The sequence below is a fragment of the Aythya fuligula genome, chromosome 18 (assembly GCF_009819795.1).
Source record: "Aythya fuligula isolate bAytFul2 chromosome 18, bAytFul2.pri, whole genome shotgun sequence".
Lineage (NCBI taxonomy): Eukaryota > Metazoa > Chordata > Aves > Anseriformes > Anatidae > Aythya > Aythya fuligula.
In genome coordinates, this window is record NC_045576.1 from 6,728,869 (window position 1) to 6,752,130 (window position 23,262).

Genomic DNA, 23,262 nt, shown 5'->3' on the forward strand with positions numbered 1-23,262 from the left:
TGATACACTAAAGTCATGCAATCAGAGGCAGAAATGTCAAAGTAAATGAAGATATACAATCAAGCACGGTACTTCTAATCACGTTCTGGCTTAGTGATTCAGTATGCTAATATGACTTCACTTTTCATGCCTCGTTGTCCTTAAGCTGTTTCAGCAGTCCGTGGACTTACTGACGAGAGTCAGTTCAAGCTGGTGCATCTCAAAAAAGTCAAAACCAAGATAATTAAAAAGTGTTAGTGATGATCATGAGTAGTATTCTTACTCCACCACTTTGAGAATGGTTAGCTTGTTGTGCTGCTTTGCTGAATGCTGAACTCGATAGGATTTGCAGGTGCTCACTGAAATTTAGGTCCAGAGAACCTGAAGGCTTTGCCTGCCAAGTGGGGATGGCTTGCACTGGGAAGGCTGTGTCAATTACTCCTCTGCCTAGCCTTGCTGTGGGAATTTCCTCCTTCCATTACAGAGAGGGCTCAGCTGCTCTGAGGCAGCTGCTGGATTTTGCAAATTGTACTGTGATTTGTAAAGGTGAATTGATAGCACAGTAATATGCAAAGCCACAGCTTGGGCTGTTCAGCGTTAAGACATGGGGATCTCCAGCGCAGACAGCCTGCATCTGGAACTGCAGTTGTCACTGCGAGGTAAGCAGAGCATGAAGCAGCTGTGATTCAGAGCTGCTTTGGCCACGAGGATCTGAACTCAGCAGCTTGTCAGGCTTGGTCTTATGACTGGATGCTGCCTCTGCATTTCCTGGTAGCTTTCCTGTTTGATCACTTCGTGGAAAACAGTGTCACTATTTCCTGTCAGAGTGAAAAGTTGCTAAACCTGTCCAAAAATTCTTTTTTTTAATTTTTTTTTATTTTTTGAATTGATGCCCAATATTAAAAACAAACTAACACAAATCCAAGTCATAACAGGTGAAAAAAATGACCACTGTACTTAATAGTTCTTGAAGTGTTTTATTTTTTTTACATAAGTCCATTTTTCTGTGCTCATTAAACTTTTTAAGCTATTCTGCTGTAATAAATCAAAAGACAATCTACACCTTTTCTTGGCTATTATATATAAGAAGTGTTGTGGCAGAAATTCTTTTGCCCCAAGTCCACTGCCTCTTCCCCTTGTGTTCCCAAATCACAATACAGTTTTTTCAGTCAACCATCTCCTGCCTTTTTCTCCATTTAGGGAGTAATCACTGCACCAGGGCAGAACACACCTTTAAAGATGTTTTTCCATCTCTCATCTACTCAGCAGCAGAAGTGACAACTCCTGCTATGGCTGGTAGGTACTTAAAATAACTCTCATAAAGAATATTATCCACCTACATATTATTTATTTAGTTGTTTATTATTTTCCTGGGACTTCTCTCATTTAAGAAACAACTTTACTGCCACCCGATTTTCTTATTGCAAATCATCTCAGAAGGAAGGCGCCCTGCGAGAGGCCCTTTGCCCTGGAGGCAGCAACCCCCTGGCTGCAGATTCTCTGCCTCTCCGCGCCCCGTCCCCGGCCTTGCCGGACCCCAGCGCCGGCCCCGGGGGCAGGAGCGGGGCCGGGAGCGGGGCCGGGGCGGCCCCGGAAGGCGCGGGGCGGAGCGGGCGGAACTGGGGCCGGGCCGGGCCGGGCTCAGCGCACGCGTGGGGTTCCCGGGCTGCTGCCGCCATGGCGGAGCGCATCGAGCAGCGGCTGGAGGACCGCATCCCGGAGCTAGAGCAGCTGGAGCGGGTCGGCCTCTTCACGCCAAAGGAGATAAGGTGGGGCCGCGGCCCGGCCTGAGCCGTGGGGAGCGCGGCGGCCGGGCTGCGGGGTGCTGATCGTCTCCTTCCCGCAGGGCTGTCCTCAGGAAGGCCTCGGCTCTGGAGTACAAGATCCAGCGGAGAGCTCTTCGGAAGGAGGATTTTGTCAATTATATTCAGGTGGGCTCTTCTGGGTGGCACAGCGTGCTAGGTCGTGTAGACCCAGCCCTGTAAGGGGCTAGGAAGTTTTGTAGTTATCTGCTGTTCTTTGAAGCCTCTTCTCCCTTGGCTGGCAGTGTTCAATCGTAAATGGTTTGTTAGGGCACGGAGTAATGGCTCTAAACTAAAAAGAGCAGGTTTAGATTAGATATAAGGAAGAAATTATTTATTACAAGGAAGATAAAGCACTGGAACAGGCTGCCCAGAGAAGCTGTGGATGCTCCATCCCTGGAAGTCTGCAGGGCCAGGCTGGGTGGCGCTTTGTGCAGCCTGGTCTGGTAGATGGCATCACTGCCCATGGCAGGGAGGTTGGAACTAGGTGGTCTTTAAGGCAGGCCCCTTCCCCCCCAAACCATTCTATGATTCTGTGATGATTCTATTGGTGCGGGCTCTTTAAAGGCACGCCTGAGAATGAAACATAGCCAGGAGTTGGCATCTGTTTGGTATGAGAGAGACTTCTTCTGTGTCATGACTCTTTTACAGAGCTGCTTTTCTCTCCAGGGATGCAGAGATCACAGTTCCCTGATGTGCTGTGCAAATTGTCTATGTGTGTAAAACTTCTTCTGTAGCGTCAGGAATTTGGATTGTGGATTATAATTCTAGGAATGAGTGGGTTGCCAACAGCTCAAGTCTGGAATATACATGTAATGTGTAATAAAGATGTTTAAATTTACTTTTAGACAGCCTTAGAAAAGTAGTGGTCTGACCACAAAATCGTTGCTTACGTTTTCCTGGATGCAATTTGTATTGTCTGTGTGACTAGCTATAAAGTACTCCATCTGGATTTTTTTCTTTACTATTACGTGTCTTTTAATTTGCTTTTCAATGCTTTTTCTCTCCACTCTAGTACGAAATTAACCTGCTGGAACTGATCAAGAAAAGAAGAGCAGTAAGTTTGACAGTTCTTTAGAATGCAAAATGCTATGCACCGAATTCTCTAGTGCAATAAAAACAATACTTTTTTCTTCTAGCGCATTGGATATTCATTTAAGAAGGAAGAAATTGAAAGCTCTATTGTGCATAGGGTCCACAGCCTCTTCAAACGTGCCACAGGAAAATGGAAAGTAAGTTTGTTTCTTTCATTTATGGTGACAGGTTGAAAAACACCCTTTCGGCATGTTGTGATGTAAAAAATGAATCTAAATATCACTGCTGCCAAAAAATTTCAGTAATACAAAGGAGAGTAATAGCAAGAACTAAGCAGAGGTTTGGTCTTACAGTTAGCAGTGTCCTAGAAGTAGATCATTCACATCAAACGTTTTTTGTATATTTTGTCTTTTTCAGTCATTAGTCGTCATCTGTCTTGAGGCATATATTGCTGTGCAAGTTTTGTGTATCTGCTTGAAAGGGCTAGAAATGGAATTAAAAGAACTTTAACTTGCTTTGGGCAAAGACTGTTGTGATACCTCTTAGGGTAAAACCTAAGTGATGTATTGAAGGAATTATTACAGTGAGTTCTCTATTAAGTTCAGCAAAGGGTGTATATTGAGATGGAAAGTTGGTTTTCTTCAGATGTTTTGCAGGAATTTTAAAATCCAGGAAAAAAAAGTGAATTTGGGATTCAAAATTCGTTCTCTCCGCATGCTAAGTGGTTGTACCAAGTGCATATTGTTTGCTTTTCAATGTGAAAAAGTGAGTTTGTACTTACTTGTAAAGTTGATTCTCTCTCCCCTGCATTTCCACCAGGAAGATGTTCAGCTTTGGCTGTCACATGTTGCATTTTGCAAGCAGTGGGTGAGTTTTCAAAATGCTTATCTTATTGATTCAAGGTACTGGATTACTGCTCAGTCAGGCATCTGGAGCTTGTGTTACAAGATAGGGAACAATTTTTTCTGCAACATCCTGTAGTACTGAAATCATTTTAATGTTATAGTTGGAGCTGCCTGGGAATTTCAGTGATCTAAGTGCACATTCTGACTCAGATGAATTAGTATGAAATTTGATGGTTTCTGATTGCGTTGAATCTAGAGTATCGTTGGTTTAAGAGCATCATAACCATGGTTATCCTTTCTCTGGAATGAATGAATCACCTGCCTATGAATTCTGCTTTTGTTCCGAACATTTTTTGTAGTCGATATGCTAAGAAGTGTAATATTGGCAGTTTAATACTTTATAAACTTCTCCGTGCAAGTCTTCATGTCATTCTAGCATTCATTTTCCTTCCTGTACTGAAAAGTTGATCTTGTTATAGTAATGCAAGTGGCCAAGGAAAAATGCAGTCTTTACCTTAGAAGTGGTCAGTGGGGCTATGGATTTGTGACTTAAGCAACACCTGTGTTAGTTGTCTAAGTCCAGAAGGTTTGAGTTAACTGTGCTAATGCTCTCTGGTAACATTTGAAAGCAGGTCAATATTACACATGTAGAAAAACTTTATACCGAAGTTAAATAGTAGAGAAGTGTCTTTTCTGGTACAATTGCATTGCAACTAGTAACCTTTCATACTAAAACTTTGGTTGGCTCAGTTTGGTACTGGAGTGGATAAAACAAAACTTTTTTTTTGTTTGTTTTTTACAGAATGCAAAACATCAGCTTAGCAAAGTGTTTTCTACCATGTTGGCCATTCATTCCAATAAACCAGGTAAATAAGTGGTGAATGCTATTCAAATGATGCTGTATAGGCTGTATAGCATTTGTTTCAAGTTTTTAATATATTTCAGTTCAAGCTATTGGGGTAAAAGTTCCTGTTCTCTTTTCTTTGCCTTGTTGCAATGTCAGAGAAAAGGTCTCTGGTAGAGGTTGTGCTGAATAATCAAAAGGTGATGTGAAGTGGGAGCCCATGTGCTTTGAATGACAGTCCCCCAGGTAGACTGAGGTTTTGGTAGGTGTTTCAGAGGCACTTGTTGAATACTTTTGGCTGCTTTTTAGGATTGAAGACATGACCATATATCACTGAATTTGTAGCTATGCTAGATTAAGCTTCCTGGATCTGCTTAGCTTTTAGTCTCATTTAACTTGGTCTTAATATGAGAGATCATCAGTCCTATTCCATAGTTAAGCTCATGCATCAGGGGTAGCTACATTGAAAAAAACAACTTGTACATTCTGGATAATAGCTTCAAAATGGGTTCTTGTGACCAGCCACTTGCTTTGCATTAAAATGAATTAATTCACATCTTCTGTTGCAGCACTGTGGATTATGGCAGCAAAATGGGAAATGGAGACACGACTCTCATCAGAAAGTGCGAGGCACTTGTTCCTTCGTGCTTTGCGCTTCCATCCAGAGTGTCCAAAACTTTATCAAGAGGTGAGTTCGTGATTTTCTTCTATGAAAAGTTATTTGATTAGTTGAAGCAAATCAATCCAGCAAATTTCTCATATCAGGCTGGTGAAAACTTTTTCCACCAGTGGGGGGAATGTTATCAAAAAGATTTAAAAATAGATGAAAAATGCTTTGTATTGGTAAGATGCATCATTTTTTTTTTTTGGTTTTGTTTCAGCAAATCTTGTACTTATGTTTGCAAATTGAGGATTTTGTATTCTCTGATTTAGATTTGGCATCCCTAGTGTTTGGTAGGGAGCATGCTTTTCTTTGAGGGCAAGTTAAGGTTTAAAGAATGACTAGAAAATTGGAATTTCTGAATGTGTGAAATGTCTGAGTATATACAGCAGATGGCTATATGCACAAATCTTTATAAAGCAAGGCTCTCAAACACGTGTGGGATATTGGCAAGACATGATTTATAGCTTCACAGAGCTTGTTTTTCTTCATGTTTGTGGACTTAGTGTATTTTATGCTTTATCCACTCTGCCTCCACACCTCCCATCTTTTAACTGTTCTCTTTCTTGCAGTATTTCAGAATGGAGCTGATGAACGCTGAAAAACAGAGGAAGGAAAAGAAAGAATTTGAACAAGCCAAGATGGACTTGGTGGGTCCCCTAAATTTGAGATACTGTCTGGTTACATATCACACATTGGAAAGTGTAGTTTTATGGGGTCTATATAACAATTTGAGGACAGCTTAGGGAAAGTTTTTTTTCATGCCCTGTGCCTATGTTAAACTTTTTGAGTGTTGGTTGATGCTCAGCTCAAATACTTTATGCTTTGTTTTTAATTTATATTTGTAAAGTCTTTTGTTATGTCGCCCAGTTTGAAAGTTAGTAGTCATTTCTGGAAAGGAATATTTAAAGTGCTTTTTTATTTTTAAAGTAATTTTTTTTTCCTCTTATTTCATTATGGTTGGTTTGGGCAAATTATAGATTAAGATGGATTTAGGTGAAGATAAAAATTAATATCTTTTTCTGATGTTTTTTCCACGTTTGCAAAAATGGTAGCTGAGGAAGGAAAAGGTTTTTTTTCAACAATGTTATACTTGATATTGCAGGGGGAATTCAATTATTCTGAAGAGATTCTTAATGGGGAGCTGGCTCGCATAATCTACAGGGATGCTGCTCAGAAAATTAAAGGTGATTTAACGTTACTTGTACTAAGGAAAATGTCAGTTCTCCAGTTGATAATGCAAATAGGTTTAGTTCCAGTGTACACACATACAAATTTTCAAATAACATCTTTTTCAGGATGCCTAGATAATGCCAAACTATAAATGAACAGAAGTAATTTGTTCTGATTTCACAACCGTTCTTCATGCTGACACCTCTTCCAGTACAACAACTTTTGGACTGAGTGGCATAGGTTCTGGGCTTACAGTCTCAAAACTTGTTTGTCTGTTTAAAAATGTGAAGGGAAGATAGTTTAGAATTATTTAGAAAGTTTTTTGTTTGTTTGCTTTTTACTGAACACTAGATCACAACTAACCAGTTAGCAGTAGTGACAAGGAAGAAAAAAATCAAACTAATAATAAAACAGGTTAGGTGATTTTAAATTAACTTAGTAAAGTTCACCCATTTTATTAAGAAAATTGGCTGAAATAGCTGCAAAGTAGTAGCAGGTATCTTTGAGAAACCATGACAGATGTAGATGTTTTAGAAGGCAACAGACATAATATAATAATGATATTGAAAAGTAAAGGGGAAAAAGAGGATATTAGAGCAAACTAGAGAAAGAGTTGGCTTAATTTAGATTCCTGCAGAAATAGTGGAATAAATAGGCATATAAATGATTTGTAAACACCTAAAGGTAAGGCGGTGAGTAATGATTGATAGTGATTTGCTGTGAAGTCATAGGTCAAGTCATGTTACCTGGCATTCTCAGAGATAAGTTAGCAAGATACAAGGTGGATGGATGTAGTTCATTGACATACTGTGTGCCATTTTGGAGAGGCTTGTGCTGTGCATGGAGCTGTTCCGTGTTTTCTTGGAAGAACTGAATGAAGGTGTAGAACAGGTGCTGGTAGGCAAGTGGAACCAAGCTGGAAGGATCTGTTGGCGTGTCAGAGGACAGGACTAGTTTATCACCTTGGAATCTGGAGTGTCCTGCCTCTCGTGACATCTTTTTGTCATGGGCCAATATGAAATCATGAAGAATCCAGTCAGGCAATTAACATAGTAACATATGGCTTACCATATGGCTTGAATACTGAGACTTGCAGAAAAGAGTATCTGTCTGAAGACTTAAATGGTATCTGTGCCTTGAAAAAAGCTTACGAAGATACAAAAATACAAAGTATGTAATGGGATGTAATATTCTACTTGGTACCATTTTTCCTCTCTTGATTTATAGGTGTTGAGTTCCATCTGGCTGTGCTTTCTATTGCAAAGCTCTTTGATTTTACCCAAGATTTGCAAAAAGAAATTCTTGAAAGGTGTGCTTTTTTTTTTTTTTTTTTTTTTTAACATGCATGCTCTTATTACTTCGCTAATTAATAGTGAGCTTAGAGATTAATGACTAAAAGCTGTTCCTCTAGGAAAATAAAAATCTAAGGCGTTAAGGTGTATTTGAAATACTTCAAGAAAAGCAAAGTGTCTGAGGCATGCATACTCTTTACAAAAAAATGCTTGTATCTGGCTTCAGGTTAGGATTTGAAAACCTGCTAAGAAAAATGCAGATGAAATACAGTTGTCACTGAATTATTCAAACAGTTGTTTCCCTTACTTAAGTGTAGGAACCATGGAATTTCTGGTTTACTTCGTGGTTCTGTATCTTTGGCTTCCCCAGTTGTTCTTCTCTCAAAAGAAAGGTGTCTCTGGAAATACCAGTCTAGTTCATGCTATTATTGGAGAATATATATATTAAAATAAACTAATATTTTTCTTGTTGAAAGGTAAATTTTTTTCTAACATTTGACTGTTTAGAAATTGAGTGCATTTCTATACATGATACCAACACAACAACCCTTTTAAATGTACTTGTACAAGAATGTTGGTTGTACAGGGGTGTTACAGACATGGCTTGTTAGTTTGCAGACTGAATATGCCGATGATCCTCTTACGTGGGACTACATGGCCCGTCGAGAGCTGGGTCTGGGGTCCCTGAAGTCCACAGAACCCACTACAAAACAGATGAAAGTATCCGAAATGACCCAGAGGGAGGAACGGTGCTGTGCAGTCTTTGAAGAGGCTGTGACAGCTGTCCCCACAGGTGAAATATTCTGCCTTCATGTTAACATCTGTTTTTCCTGGTATTTTAGCATACTGTGAAAGCTTTGAAGGAGTTGTTGGCAGGCTCTACCATACCTTGGAGGATGCAGGCAGCTTTTAGATGCAGTTCAAGATCCATTTTTATGTGTTACTCAGGTTATTTTCAAATGCATCTATGGTCTTGAAAGAATTGCTTAACAAAGTGGTTTTTGTTGCTTACTTGTAACATTAATGTGACTTAATTGATGAGGAGAATAGAAACTCACATCTAGACAGATGAACAGAGGTTTGGGAATCGTAAATAAAGTTACCTGAATAAAGGAAACCTGTAGATAAAATGAAGTTCGTTGTTGGTTAGCCGTGAGTAAGCAATGCTTTTGAGTTGCCAGTGGAAGGGATATCCAACTTCATCATCTGTCATTGTCCTTATTCTCAAAAAAGTCTATCAGGATACTGGCATGGAGTAGACTCAAACTTGCTGCTAATTTAGCCTTTGGGGTCAGACAGACAAAGGATTTTCTCAGCTGCCTGAGAGTGTTGTCACTCCTGCAGGCCCATTGAAAACTACAAGCAAAGGGTGCACTGAACATTAATTGGGACAGCATTTGTGGAAGCCTCAGCTGAACTAAGAGCTTGATGATGTTTAGAAAGAATTAGTGACTGCAGCTTATGCTGGGAAGTCATTTTGAAACGTTAATGTTTTAAATGCAGGGCTTCTTGTACAGTGTAATATTAAAACAAAAATGGCATTAGCATTTAGTGCTTGGATTCTCTCTATTCTTTACCTTAAAGACAAATATTTGTGTTTACTGTTGTGATTCAATGAAGCGTGATACTATGCCTTTCATTCTACAGAGGACATGTGGAAATGCTACATCACTTTTTGCTTAGAGAGATGTAACAGGAAAACCAACAGTGAAGAATTAAAGCAAAAGGTAAAAAGGTCATTAGGAAATCATAGTAACAAAACAAGACTATTTTTACTGACCTATGTAATCTTTCAGACAAGGAGTAAGTGTATTTGATTTTTTTTTTATCAGAAATAGAGACAAGTGGCTGTGATTAAAAATAACTTAGTCTCCATCTGATGGAGTCAATTTTACTGTTGGGCTTACATGTGGCCTGCCTGAACATGAATACACCAGGCATAAACCAGGCTTGTCAGTAAAGTACTGCAAGCTCCTTGGATGGAAGTTGCTAAGAGTGCAAATCATCCTTTTGTAATCATCCTTTGTGGTTATGTTCCCTTTTAATACAGTAAAAGAACATTGCTTTGTTGTTCTTTTGCTCCTTAAAGAGGAGGTGTAATTCAAATGCTTAAATTCCACCTTTATCTTGTAATGTACATGGGCACATAAAGCATTAGACTTATAACTTTTATTGAATTTCAGTGATGTTTTGATACACAAATTCATTGGGCTTCTGGTAATGCTGGGATCTTTTATATGAAGGAATAATGCTTATTTTTTTTTTGTTCTCTGTGTAGAGACTGGAGAGGACACTAAGTGTGTTCAGCAAAGCGCATGAGTCCAGTTTGCTGCCAGAATCTCTCTATAAGCAGTGGGTAAGAGTTGATACAGAAGAATAGACTGGGACACTGTCCTGCATTGATGCATGCCTAAAACTGCCACTTTGTGTAGCTAGTAAAGTGGGCAATATTGTGTGCAAGGCCTTGCTTTTAACACAATGCTACTAATCTCGTGTGATTAGCTGCATCTGCTATGTATTTATTTTTTAATTTTTTTTTAGCTTCAACTATTACTGGAGTCCAACCTTTCCGAGAAGGCTACAGAGGTGGCAGAAGCTGCAACTAAGCGCTTCAGCCTGTCAGCAGAAATGTGGCAGATGAGGCTGCAGGTGTTGATCCAACTGAAGAATGACAACGTGACCCAGTGTTTTGAAGAAGCCTTTAAGCACTTGAAATCTAAGGTCTGTGCTGCTTTTGTGGACTTGCATGCATTAAGTCTTGAGTAGGAAACCTCTAACACTTGAAACATTTTTTTCCTTCACAAGACATACACAACCCCTAACAGCTTTTAAAGTCAAAACTAAAAGCTTAACATTTCACATGCACATTGCATTCGGGAGCATCAAGAAATTGCAGATTAACTTCAAATTCAAAATTGTACAGTTTGAATGCTCAGAGGTGATATTTTGCATGCTTTTTTTTTTTTTTTGCATGCTGGTATTTGTGTCTTGAAAAGTGTTTCCTTTCATCACTGTCCTGATGCATTGTTTGTTTGGGGGTGACAAGCCTTAAATTAGCTATCTGCTTATTTGCTGTTACATTTCAAACTATGGCCACATGGAAAGATGAGAGGAAGCAAGCAGGTGATATGTTCCTTTTCTTTCCTATTCTCAGACGTTACCTTTGTACTCCAGTGCTTTGTGATACACAAGAATTCATCTCCCATCCCCAGCAACCTGTCTAGCAGCTGTCCATCTAAGCAGTATTTGTCCTGTAAGTTAGGGAGGAGACAAGAAGTGATTTCAGTGCGCAGTTCAAAGTTGTCTTTCTAAAAGCTGTATCTAAAGGACAGTTTGCAGAATCACAAAATTGTAGGGGTTGGAAGGGACCTCGACAGATTGTCACATCCAACCCTCTTGCCAAAGCAGGTTCCCTAGAGAGTTTTTACAGCAGTTGTGATGTAAAACCTGGTAGATGTGTTGCTATCTGTTTCTGTAAATCAATCTGAGTTACTGTATTCTAATCAGTTGATTTTTCTGCTTACCTTGTAGGGCACTTTGCCATTATGGACCCTCTGGGTGGAATGGAGTGAAGGCACAAATAGCAAGCAAGACACAGAAGCTCTCTACCAGGTACTAAGCTTATAGAAATCTTCTTTTTATGACCATATGTAAGTAAACAGGAACTGTGTGTGGATGGAGCATTTAACAAGTGCCTTATACTGCAGTTCCTTTGTGGATTTGTTGATATCAAAACATTTCAAGTAAAACTGTTACCAAGAGTCAGCTGAATGTGAGCTCATAAGCACATATGTCATCCCCATGCTTCAAAGACATCTAGATGTTTGTAAGCACAACTATTGATGGGCTCTTACTTCATGATCTGGAATTTTTGCAGTATTTTCAGATGTCTGTCTGAACACAAAAAAGAGCATTTTCCAATCTGTGTGAAAATGTCAGCTTTGTTGCAGAGGACTTGAGAACAAAACAGGGATTTGAATCCCACTGTAAATTTTCTAAATCGCTGAGGGCAAAACATGTGTTATTTGCCTGGCATTTTTTTTTCTTTTCTATTTACAGCATATAACACTTATTTCCAGTGAAAGCTTAAATTCGGTTGTTTGCAGAGCATTGTAAAACCCTCTCATGAAGGATGATAGAGGAATGCCAAATGCCAGCTGCATGGATTATGGAAAAATAAATGTATTTTAGATTACAACTAATATTCTAGTTCATAAAATATTGGTTGTTTTACATAATACTGTTTTTCAGACATCATTCAGGGTGCCTTTGTCAGTACTTTGTCTCATGAGATCTGCTGCATGTCAGATATCTAATTAGAAGGTACTGTTCAATTTCTTCTTCCTTGTTGCCTTTTAATTGTAGTTGGTTCTCTTTAACTTGCAGAGATCCTTGAATGCCACAGCTCCTGCTGAATCTGTGACTATGAAAGAAAAATATCTCGACTGGGCTTATAGGAATGGTGGTTATAAGAAAGTAAAAAGAGTCTTTACCAGGTAACAAAAACTTTAAATCTGATTATTCTAGGGCAAATTGTAAAAGGCATAAGGTTTAAAGTTATTTCTGTTTTTACTTTAGCCTACATGAAAATCGTCCACTTTCACTTGACTTCTTCAGGAAGATGATTCAAATTGAAAAGGAGCAAGTAAGTTGCTGAAGATCCAACTAGCACCTTGTATTTGTAAAATACACTTCCAACTTTGATGTAAAATTAAGGGCTTAAGAGTAGTGTTATTAGTTTGTAATCGGTTCGTATTTGTCTTTCAAAGTTGATTCATAGCATATAATGCAAAACCAAATTCCATGGTAACTAATCTTTGGCAACGTGTGGGTATGTATAATTACCATGACTCTTTTACTTTGTAAGAATCTAATCAAGCTGCAGATTCACTTCTGTGAAAATAAACGGTCTTTTAATACCTTCCTTTGTAAGGAATCCTGCAAAATGCTTCATCTGAGAGAATACTACGAACGTGCCTTGAGAGAGTTTGGTTCAACGGATTCTGGTAAGGGATTTTTGTCTTTTCAGTTCAGTGCTGCCTCCTTTATTTCTGTCAGTTTGAACAAAAATAGTTGTTTGTTCTGTCCTTGTGATTACTGTCATGCAGAGTGGAGCTTAATTCTTCTGTGCCCTTAAGTGTGTGACACTGCAGTGACACTACACTTGCAGTCCGGGGCCTTCGTTTATGGTAGTCTAGCTTCAGCAGAATTACTAGCAAATAATAGTTTTGAACATTGGCCCGGAATAAGAGATGCACATCACCTTTAATTTACATTTGTGAAAAGTATGGAGCTGTGTTTTTATAATCAGGATTTTTGCAGTATGCCTTTTAAGAAGTTAAATAGGTCTATTTCCCTGATGCTATAGGAAGCTGCTGCTAAAGGGTTTTGTTATTTCTGTTCCATCTGGGAGCAGAACCCAGACGTTTGGACTGCAAGGGACTGAGGGGAAGAGGTTTGACAAACCTCGTTGCATTAAGACCAAGAACACTTATAAAAGGAGCATTTCTTGGTTAGGTTTAGTATGTTTGTTAAGTAATATCAAATCAAAATCTAACCAGAACTTTTTTTTTTTCATTTTAAGATCTCTGGCTGGATTATATCAAAGAGGAACTAAGCCATCCCCAAGGCAAACCAGAAAACTGTGGGAGTATTCACTGGCGAGCTGTGAAGATGTTGCAGGGAGATCAGGTGGAAGACTTCATTTCCAAATATACTTTATTGCAAACTGGACATTTATGAAAAACTAAAAATAGTTACAATGTGACATTGTGGATTCTTTTTAAACTTTTATACAAAGGTAAATATGTTTCTGGATCATATTAAAGTGTACTTTTTTTTTTTTTACTTGCATATGTGAAAAAAATTGTCTCCTCCATTGCAATGGTTATTAGCCTTTCATCTCAGTGACGGGTTCAAGTGCACATTTGGAGAAAGCAGAGGAGCCTGTGAGCACGTTCTTTGAGAATTCTAAGAGATTTATTTCTGCCCAGTTATTGAGGTGGAATAATCTTAATACATCAGCTTTTACACTCTGGAAAGTTAATATTACAACACATAAATGCCAAAAAAAACCCACGCCACCATGAAAAAATACAACACCTTACATCTGTGAGATGTATTAAAGTTGAGTAACGGAACACTGGAGAATCAATCTGTAAAATGATGGTATTTATTTATTGTTTCTTAACCTTGAAGTCATCTGTAACCTTCTTTTCAAACACCAAACAACTTCTGTCAGCACCTTGAGTTAGTGTTTGCATCCTACATTGTAATTCTGAGAGTGACTATGAAATGTGGAGGGGAGCTGAGAATCTGCCAAAAATGTTCCTGATGTGACAAGTTCTGATCTACGCTTCAACCTTCTGTCCTCAATCCCTGAAAAACTGGCTAACAGTTTGAGACACTGCTGTCCGTGGCTGTTTGCAGAACTACGTTTTCTGGTATCACGCTTGTTAAATCAACATAAATGCTATCACTGGGCCATTAGCTCATCCTGTAGAGGAGTTCTAGGGAAAGTAAAGGAATGTGCAGCAATAGTTCCTTTTCTAGTCACAGAGAAAAAAGTTTTGTGTCATGTACTCAAAGAACTACGGCCAGCACTGGTCTCTGTGTGTAAAGGAGGCGTATAACGCTGTGAGGCAGGTGGGCGCTCAGCGCTGCGGAGGGAGAAGCAGCTGCGGCCATGCTCTGCCGCTCGCTGGTGCTCTTGGCTGTCCCGGTGCCGCCTCACCGCCAGATTTCCCTCTCCCCTTCCCGTGGCAGCCGCCGGTTCGAGCAGCGGGGCCCGAAGCACGGTTGAAGCCCGGCCGCCCCTCGCGGAGCACCGCGCACCTCACGGCGCGCTGAGGGGACGGGCAGGGCGGGAAGGCGCCGGGGCGGCGCCGCCGTCTCCTCAGGGCCGCGGCTGCGCGTCCGGCCGCCGCCTCAGCGGCTGTGGGGGGTGGCTCCGGTGGGGCGGGCGGGCCGGTTCGCTTCTCCCGGCCGCGGAGGGGAGGAAAAGGGGGCCCCTGCTGTGGTGCTGCCCCAAGGACGCGGTGCTCTGCCCGCCTCGGCCCCTCTCAGGCCGCTCCCGGCAGCCGGCGCGGCCCCGGGTGTGTGTGTGCAACTGGGAGCCCTGCACCACGGCACCGTGTGGGGGCTGCTCGCCGAGGAGTTTGTCTCTTGTAATGCCCCTGGTGGGGGTCACTCACCTCGCTTTCCTCGTCGGGGGCCCTCAAATCACGTCCTCTATCTTTAAGAAGTTCCTCAGGGCTGCTGGAAGCGCTGGTCCTCAGCTGTGCCCTCAGCACGGCGGCCCCCACAAGGTGGTTGGACCATAGTTGGTGGTCTTTGTGCTTATACTTCTGTCTGTCTTCTTTGTGTTGTTAGCAGCTTTTGCTATCTGCTGCTGTTCCCCAACTGCTATGTGTTGGGTCAGTTTTGCGCCCTGTTCCCCAAATTTAGGTTGGTAGCAGGATTTCTGCTGTGACTGAGGAGGCTAGCTGGTCTGTGGTGGCTGCTGCCACCTTTGGCAGATCAGCTTTCTGAAATCAAAGCCTGTCTGGTTTAAAACCTCTGATTCATCAAGGGAACAAACAGGTCGTGCCCAAGAGCTCCAGAGCACTCAAATACAGTAGCAGTTGCGTGAGCCTTGCTGGAGGAATCAATGAGAGGCAACCAAATTATTTAAAACTATTTTGTAGGTGATGGCTGCCTCCCTTGAGCACACAACCTTTGAGGAGGAGCAACTTCCTGACAAGAGGGAAGCTAAGAACTGGAAGCCCAGAAAAGTTAATCCTATAATACTAGGGCAAACCAAAGCAGATGGTAAGTAATGGAACTCTGCTTGAGGAAAGATACTTAAAACCTTTTTGTGATACATAGGAAATGCCTGTTGAATTACTTTGCTAAACTGCTTTCATGTAGATATTTGTGCATTCCTATGAATGAGAGTGTTTCATTAATAGTACAAAAAAATATTTTTTGTAAGCCAAAGCGATAGCATTTCAACATAATTTTAAAAAATAATAGATATGAATGTGGTGAAGAAGGTCTGCTGGTTCCTCTGCCATGGTTTAAAGAATAATGTTTCAACAAGAGTTTATGGAATATCTTTACTTCAGCTAGTGTTGTGATGTGTGCCTGTTTCTGACATTCCCAATCATCTGAAACCTAAAGAACCACTTGAAATAGCATCTGTTATAATTACACCATTAGTTAAAAAGCACATTCACATACTTAGCCAAATGATTCCATCTTAAGCATTTAATTGTTCCCATTTAATTCCTAAATATCTCTGTTGGCTTTCTTTTGTTTTTAGAATGTTTGCGGAAGAACATTCCACGTGTTCTTGACAGTGACTCTGAAGAAAGTGAATTCTCTGATACCTCTTCGTATGAAGATGATGTTGGTCGATCTCCTGCTGACTATCATTATGTACAGCCTGACCTAGAAGACCTGAATTGTGAAATCTCGAATATGCTTGAGAATGTTACTTCTCCTGAGCAGCAAACTGCTTCAGTGTATGAGGTAGAGGACTGGGATAAAGAATTGGAGGAGTCTGAAAGTAATCCTTATGGTGAGTACAAATTTACTTGTACTTCATTTGAGTATGTGGAGGTAGGTGCTGTGTAGGAAAATGTATTAAAATAACTCCATAAATAACTCCACATTCTTTTTTTTTTTTTTTTTTTTTTTTGAATCATTTTATGTTTACATTTACCTCATGGATTTGTAATGTATAATTTTGTTGCCAAATATAGGAGTTATAGGCAATGTTGTCAAGTTCACATGTAAATCTTGCTTGAGCAATTGAATTCTTAAGGAGTGAAATGGTAAGAATAGTGTATGGGTATCAAGTTTCTCTGGAGAAGTTAGCCCTCTATTATAATGCATCTTTGTTACTCTGAATCAGAAGAGTTCAGGAACTCTCCTTCCCTCCAAGCATCCAGCCCTAATGTCCATCAAGAGTGTGGGCTTTTTGGGTGTGGAGCGGTGTAAGCACTCAGTCTCTGTTGTGAATATGGTTTGTTGTTGCTTTTGCTGTAGGTGTTTTCTGTGTCGTGTGGTGGTTTTTTTGTTTGCTTCTTTGGCATTTTTTTGAGTTGAGGGTGGTTTTTTTTTTTAATTATATATTTTTATTTTACTTTGAAGCTTGATTCTCTGAAGTCTTTGTGCATGTAATTGACAATGTTCCTATCGATCCCACGGACAAAGGTGCAATGGATAGAAGCACTTTCATCCACATCTTTAAAGTCATATTAATCCTGTGGTTTGTAATCTGTTTTACAGTGACTCATGTATTGAACTGAGACATTCAGGCCAGGCGGTGTGTTGGGATAAAACAACTGGATGGTGTTTAGCCAACAGTGAGCGATAACCTGCTGTGTCTTTGTGGACATAGAAAAGAACCATTTCCATTTTCTTCTCATTAATGTGAATGAATTTATTGGAATTAAATACGCGCAGTTCATTCTTTATATAGGAAATACCGATTCTCTGTTTACAACAGCCATTTATGGAATTAAAATATTCCAGTTCCATAGGTTGATAACAGAATGAACTGGGAAAGTTTTTGCAGCCTTCTATAAAATCATTCTGATTTTAAAGTGGGAATATAGCAGGAGCTTTTCATATTGGGTAACCTGAGAAAAAGACTGATTCTTTTATGGGTGCTAATTCCTTTTTGTATGTTTCCCTCTTTCATTCTGGGCTGTCCTTTAAATCTCGTCTGTTCAAATTTATGGAATGTTTTGATTTTTTTGTTATATAGATTTTTGTTTTAGCTGTCACAAGTTCTCATCTTTTCCTGTATTCAGTTAAGTCATCTTGACCTGTAGTTTATGCTCTTCAAATGCTCACAAATTTAGTTGGAAGAAGCTGTGATTATGGGACTTGAGTGCTTGCAACACTGAATACAGGTGCCTGAGTTGTTGACTACTACAAATCAAAAACATGCTTGGTTAATCATTTTATGGCATTTTACCTTCATTGAATGCAAGTGTTTTTAAAATTTGTCCTGCAGCACTACTGGAAAACTAGCCAGTAGCATGTACTGGCCTTTCAGCATCTGCTCTCTATAAATCTTTTGCTTGTGTAGAAGGACTTTGCTCTGTTTTTGTGCTAGGTTGGTTAAATAAACAGTTTATTAGGCTTAATTCTAGGCTAGTGAAAATACTGTTCAGAGGTAGCTTTTATAGAACCCCGCCCTTCTGTTTCTCTCCAGTGACCCAGTCTTAAAAGGGCTTGGAGGTATCCTAATTTGGGATGTGGTTGTGGAGAAAGAGGGAGAAATAAGGGAAATGGCTTCATGAACCTTTTGTGCCTGGAGAGAAGAGAACTGCATGCATTTTAAGAGCTAGTGTTAGATGTTCTGAATTCAGGTATATCATTGAGCTTTTCAGAAAACTATTTTGTCTCTGTGGCAGGAACCTTCATTAAAATGAAGATGTTGTCAAATTCAGCTTTCTGTTTGCTTTGTTTTTAGGTCTAATTCATGAGTGCTGGCAGATCAGACTGAAATTCTTGACTGGAAAATGCTGTAGAAGTGCAAAATAATCTGCTACATTATACCGCTAGTTTTCTAAATACCTTTCATGGTTTACGTCTTTTCTTTCATCTTTAGATGCTGGTGATCTCTACTGCGGAAGCTTTCAGGAAAATAATCCTTTGGTCTCATACTCCTTGCAAGAGGAATCATTGTACAACCCATGTTGTCACCATGCGGCTAGTCTTGCTTTTACACTGCCAGTTAGAGTGACTGAGATTGGCCAGTTTGATGATGCTGATGAATGAGATCAGAACTAAGTACGGCTTCTGAGTTGGATTGTGTTCTTCGCCAAGTTGTGTCAAGCCATTTGGCTTGCTTGCAGAGTTCTGCTTAAGGCCCGAAATGTCACGCCATCTCTGAAGTTTATCTTAGACTGTTTCTGAGGTGTTTATTAAGCGACTACACCTGACCCCTGGGGACCCAGAGTGCAGGTGCTAGCTGCACGCAGTCAATGTGTTTCTGGACTACTTTCAGTTTGTATTATATAGATCTAGGTTGTTGCTAATTAATTGTTTGGGAGGAAGTATTTAATTTCTAAACTTCAGCTTGGTCACCAAGCTTTGCCAGCTTTGATGTGCTGATACTTGTGTGTCTGGCCATGTAACTTGTACTTTTCTTTCCTTTCCGTTTGATGTTATCAAATCAGTTCAGATAGTTCTGAAAACTCTTCCTCCTTCCGACTTCTGTGTTGTAGTTTGTTAGTCCATGTCTAATATTCATGTTTGACAAAATCAGATGTGGCAAATACAAAATGAGTTTTTTTTTTTTTTTTTTAAATGTATTTCAGTATGAAGGTATTTGAAAAATGTATGTCACATTTATAACACGCGTGCGGACGTATAGTTGGGATTTCTTTATCCAATAGGAATGCCGGGTGTTTGACCCTCTCCCAGCAGAGGTTTTTCCACATCAGACCTTCTTGCATACAGGCATATCATCTTCCAGTCCCACAGCTGTCTTTATAACATCCTCATGTTACGTCAGATATGTAATGACAAAGAAAACATCTATGGTTATGTAATCTTGGTGTGTCTTGCACACAGCAGTGAGGTAAAGTTCACGATAGATGTGGATATTTTTGCTGTTACTTGTGTTTTGACAAATGAGGAAATGGGAACACAAAGTAACTCCACGATGTCTCTAAGAGAATAGCTGGAATGAGAACCATATCCTCCTTGCCTTTGCTTTGGAATTAAAAGAAATGATCTCAAATAAAATACGTAAGTGGATTTGATGGCTGATGACTTAAGAAACAATGATCTTCTAATATTCATGTTTCATTCATCACTTCTCTCTCAAGAATTTCTTGATGACTTTGACGCTGCCTGATACTAAAGCACAGTACCTGTGCTTGTTTATTCTCAAGCAAGGAGTTAACACTGGAAGACTTTTTTTTTTTTTTTTTTAATCATCCAATCTCTGAGAGTAAAATAATTTCCATATTAGTTTGGAAGGATGAAGTGAACAAGACAGTGATATTTCCTTAATCTTCTCCTTGAGAGCAGAGAAGTAAAAGAGCTTGGAAGAGACTTTTCTTTTGGTACACTGGAGTTCCTGGTTAAATCTTGGTACATAGCAAGCAACCGGAGTTTGCTTGCTATGTACCAAGATTTAACAGAAGATTTTAACAGAAGCCTGCTGGTGGGATTGCAACAAGAGGGCCTGTTCTTTTATTCTTGTCTGATGGAGTGCTCTGAGGAGTAGTATTTGCATTGCAACTTACTTCGGCATGCATCCAGAATACATGCTTACACAGAAGGCCCAGGCTAACACTCTGTTCTTTCCTCACACATGAAGAAAGCCCTGTCTCTGCTAAGGCACTGGTGGGTTTTGATATGTCGACTGCTGTGTATTGAATCAGAGGTATAGGGGAACTGCTCTTTAACTGGAGTCCTGTGATAGAACATGCACATACCTCTGTAGAGGGAATTGACTATGCCCAGCTTTTAGGTTTGGATATGGCTTCTTTTTCTAACCTAGAAAACGGGAATAGAACTCTTGAGCCTGACTGTAGCTGACTCATCAACTGGAGTAAAACTGCTGACTTGCACTTATAAATTCAACATCAATAAATATAAATTGAGTGCTGATTAGTGAAGCAACAATAGACCAGTAAATTGTAAAGGCTGTTTGGAAAAAAGCAGTTTATCTTGTGAGCCTATTTATCACTTACCAAGCCTCAGCTGTAGATGGCAATGCTCAGTGCTACCCTGCAGAGGGCAGCAAAAAAAAGTCTATCTTGTTAAGTGTGTTTTCATCTGGTATGGTTTCACCAGCAAGTGTCAGATCCCTGGGCTGGATTTCTAACATTGATAGCTATTTAGATTTGGGTTCTGCATTGCTCAGTTGTTCCCCAGTGAGACTGATTCATGGCCCTGATTAGTTTCTCATTTTTTTTATTTCACTCTGAAGTTATATTTACTAGACTGAGAATTTCTCCCATGGCTGAGAAAAGAACATCACTTGACTTTGGGCTTAATATATATTTTTTTACTGTGCTTGTGGGAGATGTCCCATCAGACTTAATAAAGATGAAACCAACGGAGTTCTGTGGAAGCAAAGCCACCTTCTCTAGAATTGTTTTAAAATGAAAACCACAAAGTCCTTATTAACATCAATTAGGTTAATTTTATTCCTGTATGATTCCAAAATTCCATCAGTCCAGAAGTCTCCAAGGCATTTTCTATGCACTTTATAAATTGACTTTTGCATCTCAAATCAAGGTGTTTGTTTGTTTCCAGCTAGTACCTTTAATTGCCATCAGCCTTATTTGTCTGGACTGTTGTGTTATTTGAGGAGAAATTGTCTTGAATGGCTGCCTTGTCAAGCTGTTTGTATTTTAAATGATTGTAAACTTAAAAGATTTGTTTTCAGTTTCCCTTTCAGGTTAAATCTGACACCACCCCTACCCGCCTCACAAGAAACAGCATGTGGGTTTTACAGCAGAGAAGCATTGCACTCTCTGGGGAAATGTTGGCAAACCTAATTTCGTTCGTCTTGGCCGTGCTTGTTAGGGAAGGGGCTTAATGTAAGGTTTGATCTGAATACTCTCAGACTTCAGTGGGATTAGAAAACCAGATGCAGCCTTCTCAGAAAGCATCTCCCTGGAAGGATTTGAAACCAAGCTCATGGATTCTAATGTTTCTACACTACAGGGTGTTTCAGATTCCATTGTGACTTTTGCACCGAGTCTGTTCTGTGTTGACACAAGCATGTCATTCTAGGCAAGAATACTTCGCAATTAAAACGAACATAAGGTAGCATATGAGCCAACAATTCAAGCCAAGAGTGTCAATCCTGCAGCCTGCTGAAATTTTTAGAGGTGAAAGCATCCTGCTGCAGGACCAAGATTATAAATATTTTTTATGCATGCAGGAAACATATTGGCAGTACATAACTTAGTTTGAACATGTATCTGAAGTGTCAAAAAGCACTCAGTTGAATGTGTATCCATTTCTAGATGTATTTTTCACTTCATACCACCTACAGTATAAGATACCACACAAAGGACAGAAGGCTCTACTGCAGGTTAGTGTGCTTGCTGGGTTTATTTTGTGGCAGAGGCTTAGTAGTTTGTATAATAGGACTCAGAAGGAGACCTGGGTACAATTGTGAAGCTGCCCTTGTTTTTCTTTTCCTCCTCTGTCTCATAGTCCCTTTTTACAGGTGCAGACAAAGAGACCAGCCTCTTGGTAAAGCACTTGAACTTCTCTGAGGAAGAAATTTTGTCTAAATAGCAGCATTTAAAGAATGACAAGAGTTTTGCATTTTCTTTAAACAGGCCAGCAAAGAAACTAAACTTGCTTTGGGTGCATCAGTTATTTCCTTTGAGACCTATGCGGAATGATTTGCAAGAGGAAGTAATTAAAGGAAATGTGTTCATATTTCCTGTTGATATGGTACAACATTTAATTCATACCTCAGATTGAGATAGTGGTTTCTTGCTGTTATATAACCACGAAGTCCAGCCCATTTTAATATATTTTAAAGACTACTGGTTGACTGCTCTTTTGTCCCATCTTGTAACTGCTGTGCTTTGGCTCTGAAACTGAGAAAACATCTTCGCTGTTGAGGTGTCTATATGAATAATTTCACAGACTAAAGGAAAAATGCTGATGGCAGCAGCCCATCCTGACCATCTGCTGCTTCCAAGGACACCAGTGTAAATCCCAGTGTAACAAAGGTCATTTTCTCAAGCTGGTCGTAGGTTTCTGTAGGCATGGGGAAGGAACTTGTGAGTCTTACTTTCAGTGGTTCTGTATTACAAATGTACACATTGGATACGCAAGTATGAGAACATAATCGTGGTGGGTTGTTAGTGCTGGGGGTACTAGCAGCTCATAGCCTAACTTCCTAGCTTGGCAGAAGAACCTACTGAAGAAAAAAAAAAAAAAGCTGCAAATCACATAACCCTAGTAATTGGTTTTAGTAGTGGAAGCAATATCCTTTAAGCACTTGGAATAGATCCTCAGCTGGTAGAAACTCCAGCAGCTCATTACCCAAGTGGAAGCTGTGTCCCTGTACATCCGCCTGTGTAATGCCTGTGGCATCTCAGCTAAAGCTTGCATTACTGCTGTGGATTTCAGTTCTTTATATAATGGGCTTTCTTTACATGCATTGTAACTCCACTGATCTTTGCACAGCAAAAAAATATGAACGAGTCTTAAGGTCCGTTTCCCTTTCTTTGGATTTTTTTTTTTTTTTTCAACAATTAGGATAGGTAATTTCAGGAAGTATAGCAGAAATCAGCCTAGGAGTGTTAACTTCTAAAATTCTTATGAGCGTTGCATGCTCAGACACTTCTGGGGAAGGGAATAAGTGTGAAGGTACAATTAAACAGGATTTATACTCCACAGCAGAGAGTACCACCTCCTTTTATGTACCTGGAGTTCCAGGCAGTAGGGAAAAGTCTTTTAGTTGAGCTGATCTTCACAGTACTGGTGACCGTGGTGCTGCTGGAACTGAAATACCAAGTGCAGGAATAACTGATACTTCAACACTAGTATGGGCAACTGATCAAAATAATATCTTTGAGGTTGTCTCAGAAAGTAACTTTTAGGGGGAATGGTGGTAGACGACTAGAACTTTGTTCAGTACTTT

At 39.9% G+C, this 23,262-nt stretch overlaps 2 protein-coding genes across 2 annotated transcripts; both read left to right on the top strand.

Annotated features, from left to right (window-relative positions):
* The first annotated feature begins 1,647 nt into the window (after positions 1–1,647).
* Positions 1,648–13,484, top strand: UTP6 (UTP6 small subunit processome component). Its single transcript, XM_032199981.1, has 19 exons — positions 1,648–1,748; positions 1,826–1,910; positions 2,797–2,838; positions 2,921–3,013; positions 3,636–3,683; positions 4,464–4,527; positions 5,075–5,193; positions 5,739–5,816; positions 6,272–6,353; positions 7,567–7,648; positions 8,243–8,424; positions 9,279–9,358; positions 9,910–9,987; positions 10,173–10,352; positions 11,163–11,243; positions 12,018–12,127; positions 12,210–12,276; positions 12,565–12,637; positions 13,216–13,484. The coding sequence occupies exons 1-19, from the start codon at positions 1,657–1,659 to the stop codon at positions 13,371–13,373; spliced, it is 1,794 nt and encodes a 597-aa protein (XP_032055872.1). The 5' UTR covers positions 1,648–1,656; the 3' UTR covers positions 13,374–13,484.
* COPRS (coordinator of PRMT5 and differentiation stimulator) lies at positions 13,380–18,407 on the top strand. Its single transcript, XM_032199982.1, has 4 exons — positions 13,380–13,431; positions 15,317–15,440; positions 15,934–16,191; positions 18,238–18,407. The coding sequence occupies exons 2-4, from the start codon at positions 15,320–15,322 to the stop codon at positions 18,405–18,407; spliced, it is 549 nt and encodes a 182-aa protein (XP_032055873.1). The 5' UTR covers positions 13,380–13,431; positions 15,317–15,319.
* The last annotated feature ends 4,855 nt before the right edge of the window (positions 18,408–23,262 follow it).

Bases quoted from the DNA above. Each gene is read 5' to 3' on its own strand.
- COPRS (XM_032199982.1), top strand. From the start codon at position 15,320: ATGGCTGCCTCCCTTGAGCACACAACCTTTGAGGAGGAGCAACTTCCT. The intron at 15,441-15,933 runs GTAAGTAATGGA...TTTTGTTTTTAG, and splicing joins AGGGCAAACCAAAGCAGATG to AATGTTTGCGGAAGAACATT. The intron at 16,192-18,237 runs GTGAGTACAAAT...TTTCATCTTTAG, and splicing joins GTCTGAAAGTAATCCTTATG to ATGCTGGTGATCTCTACTGC.
- UTP6 (XM_032199981.1), top strand. From the start codon at position 1,657: ATGGCGGAGCGCATCGAGCAGCGGCTGGAGGACCGCATCCCGGAGCTA. The intron at 2,839-2,920 runs GTAAGTTTGACA...TTTTTCTTCTAG, and splicing joins TGATCAAGAAAAGAAGAGCA to CGCATTGGATATTCATTTAA. The intron at 9,359-9,909 runs GTAAAAAGGTCA...TTCTCTGTGTAG, and splicing joins GTGAAGAATTAAAGCAAAAG to AGACTGGAGAGGACACTAAG.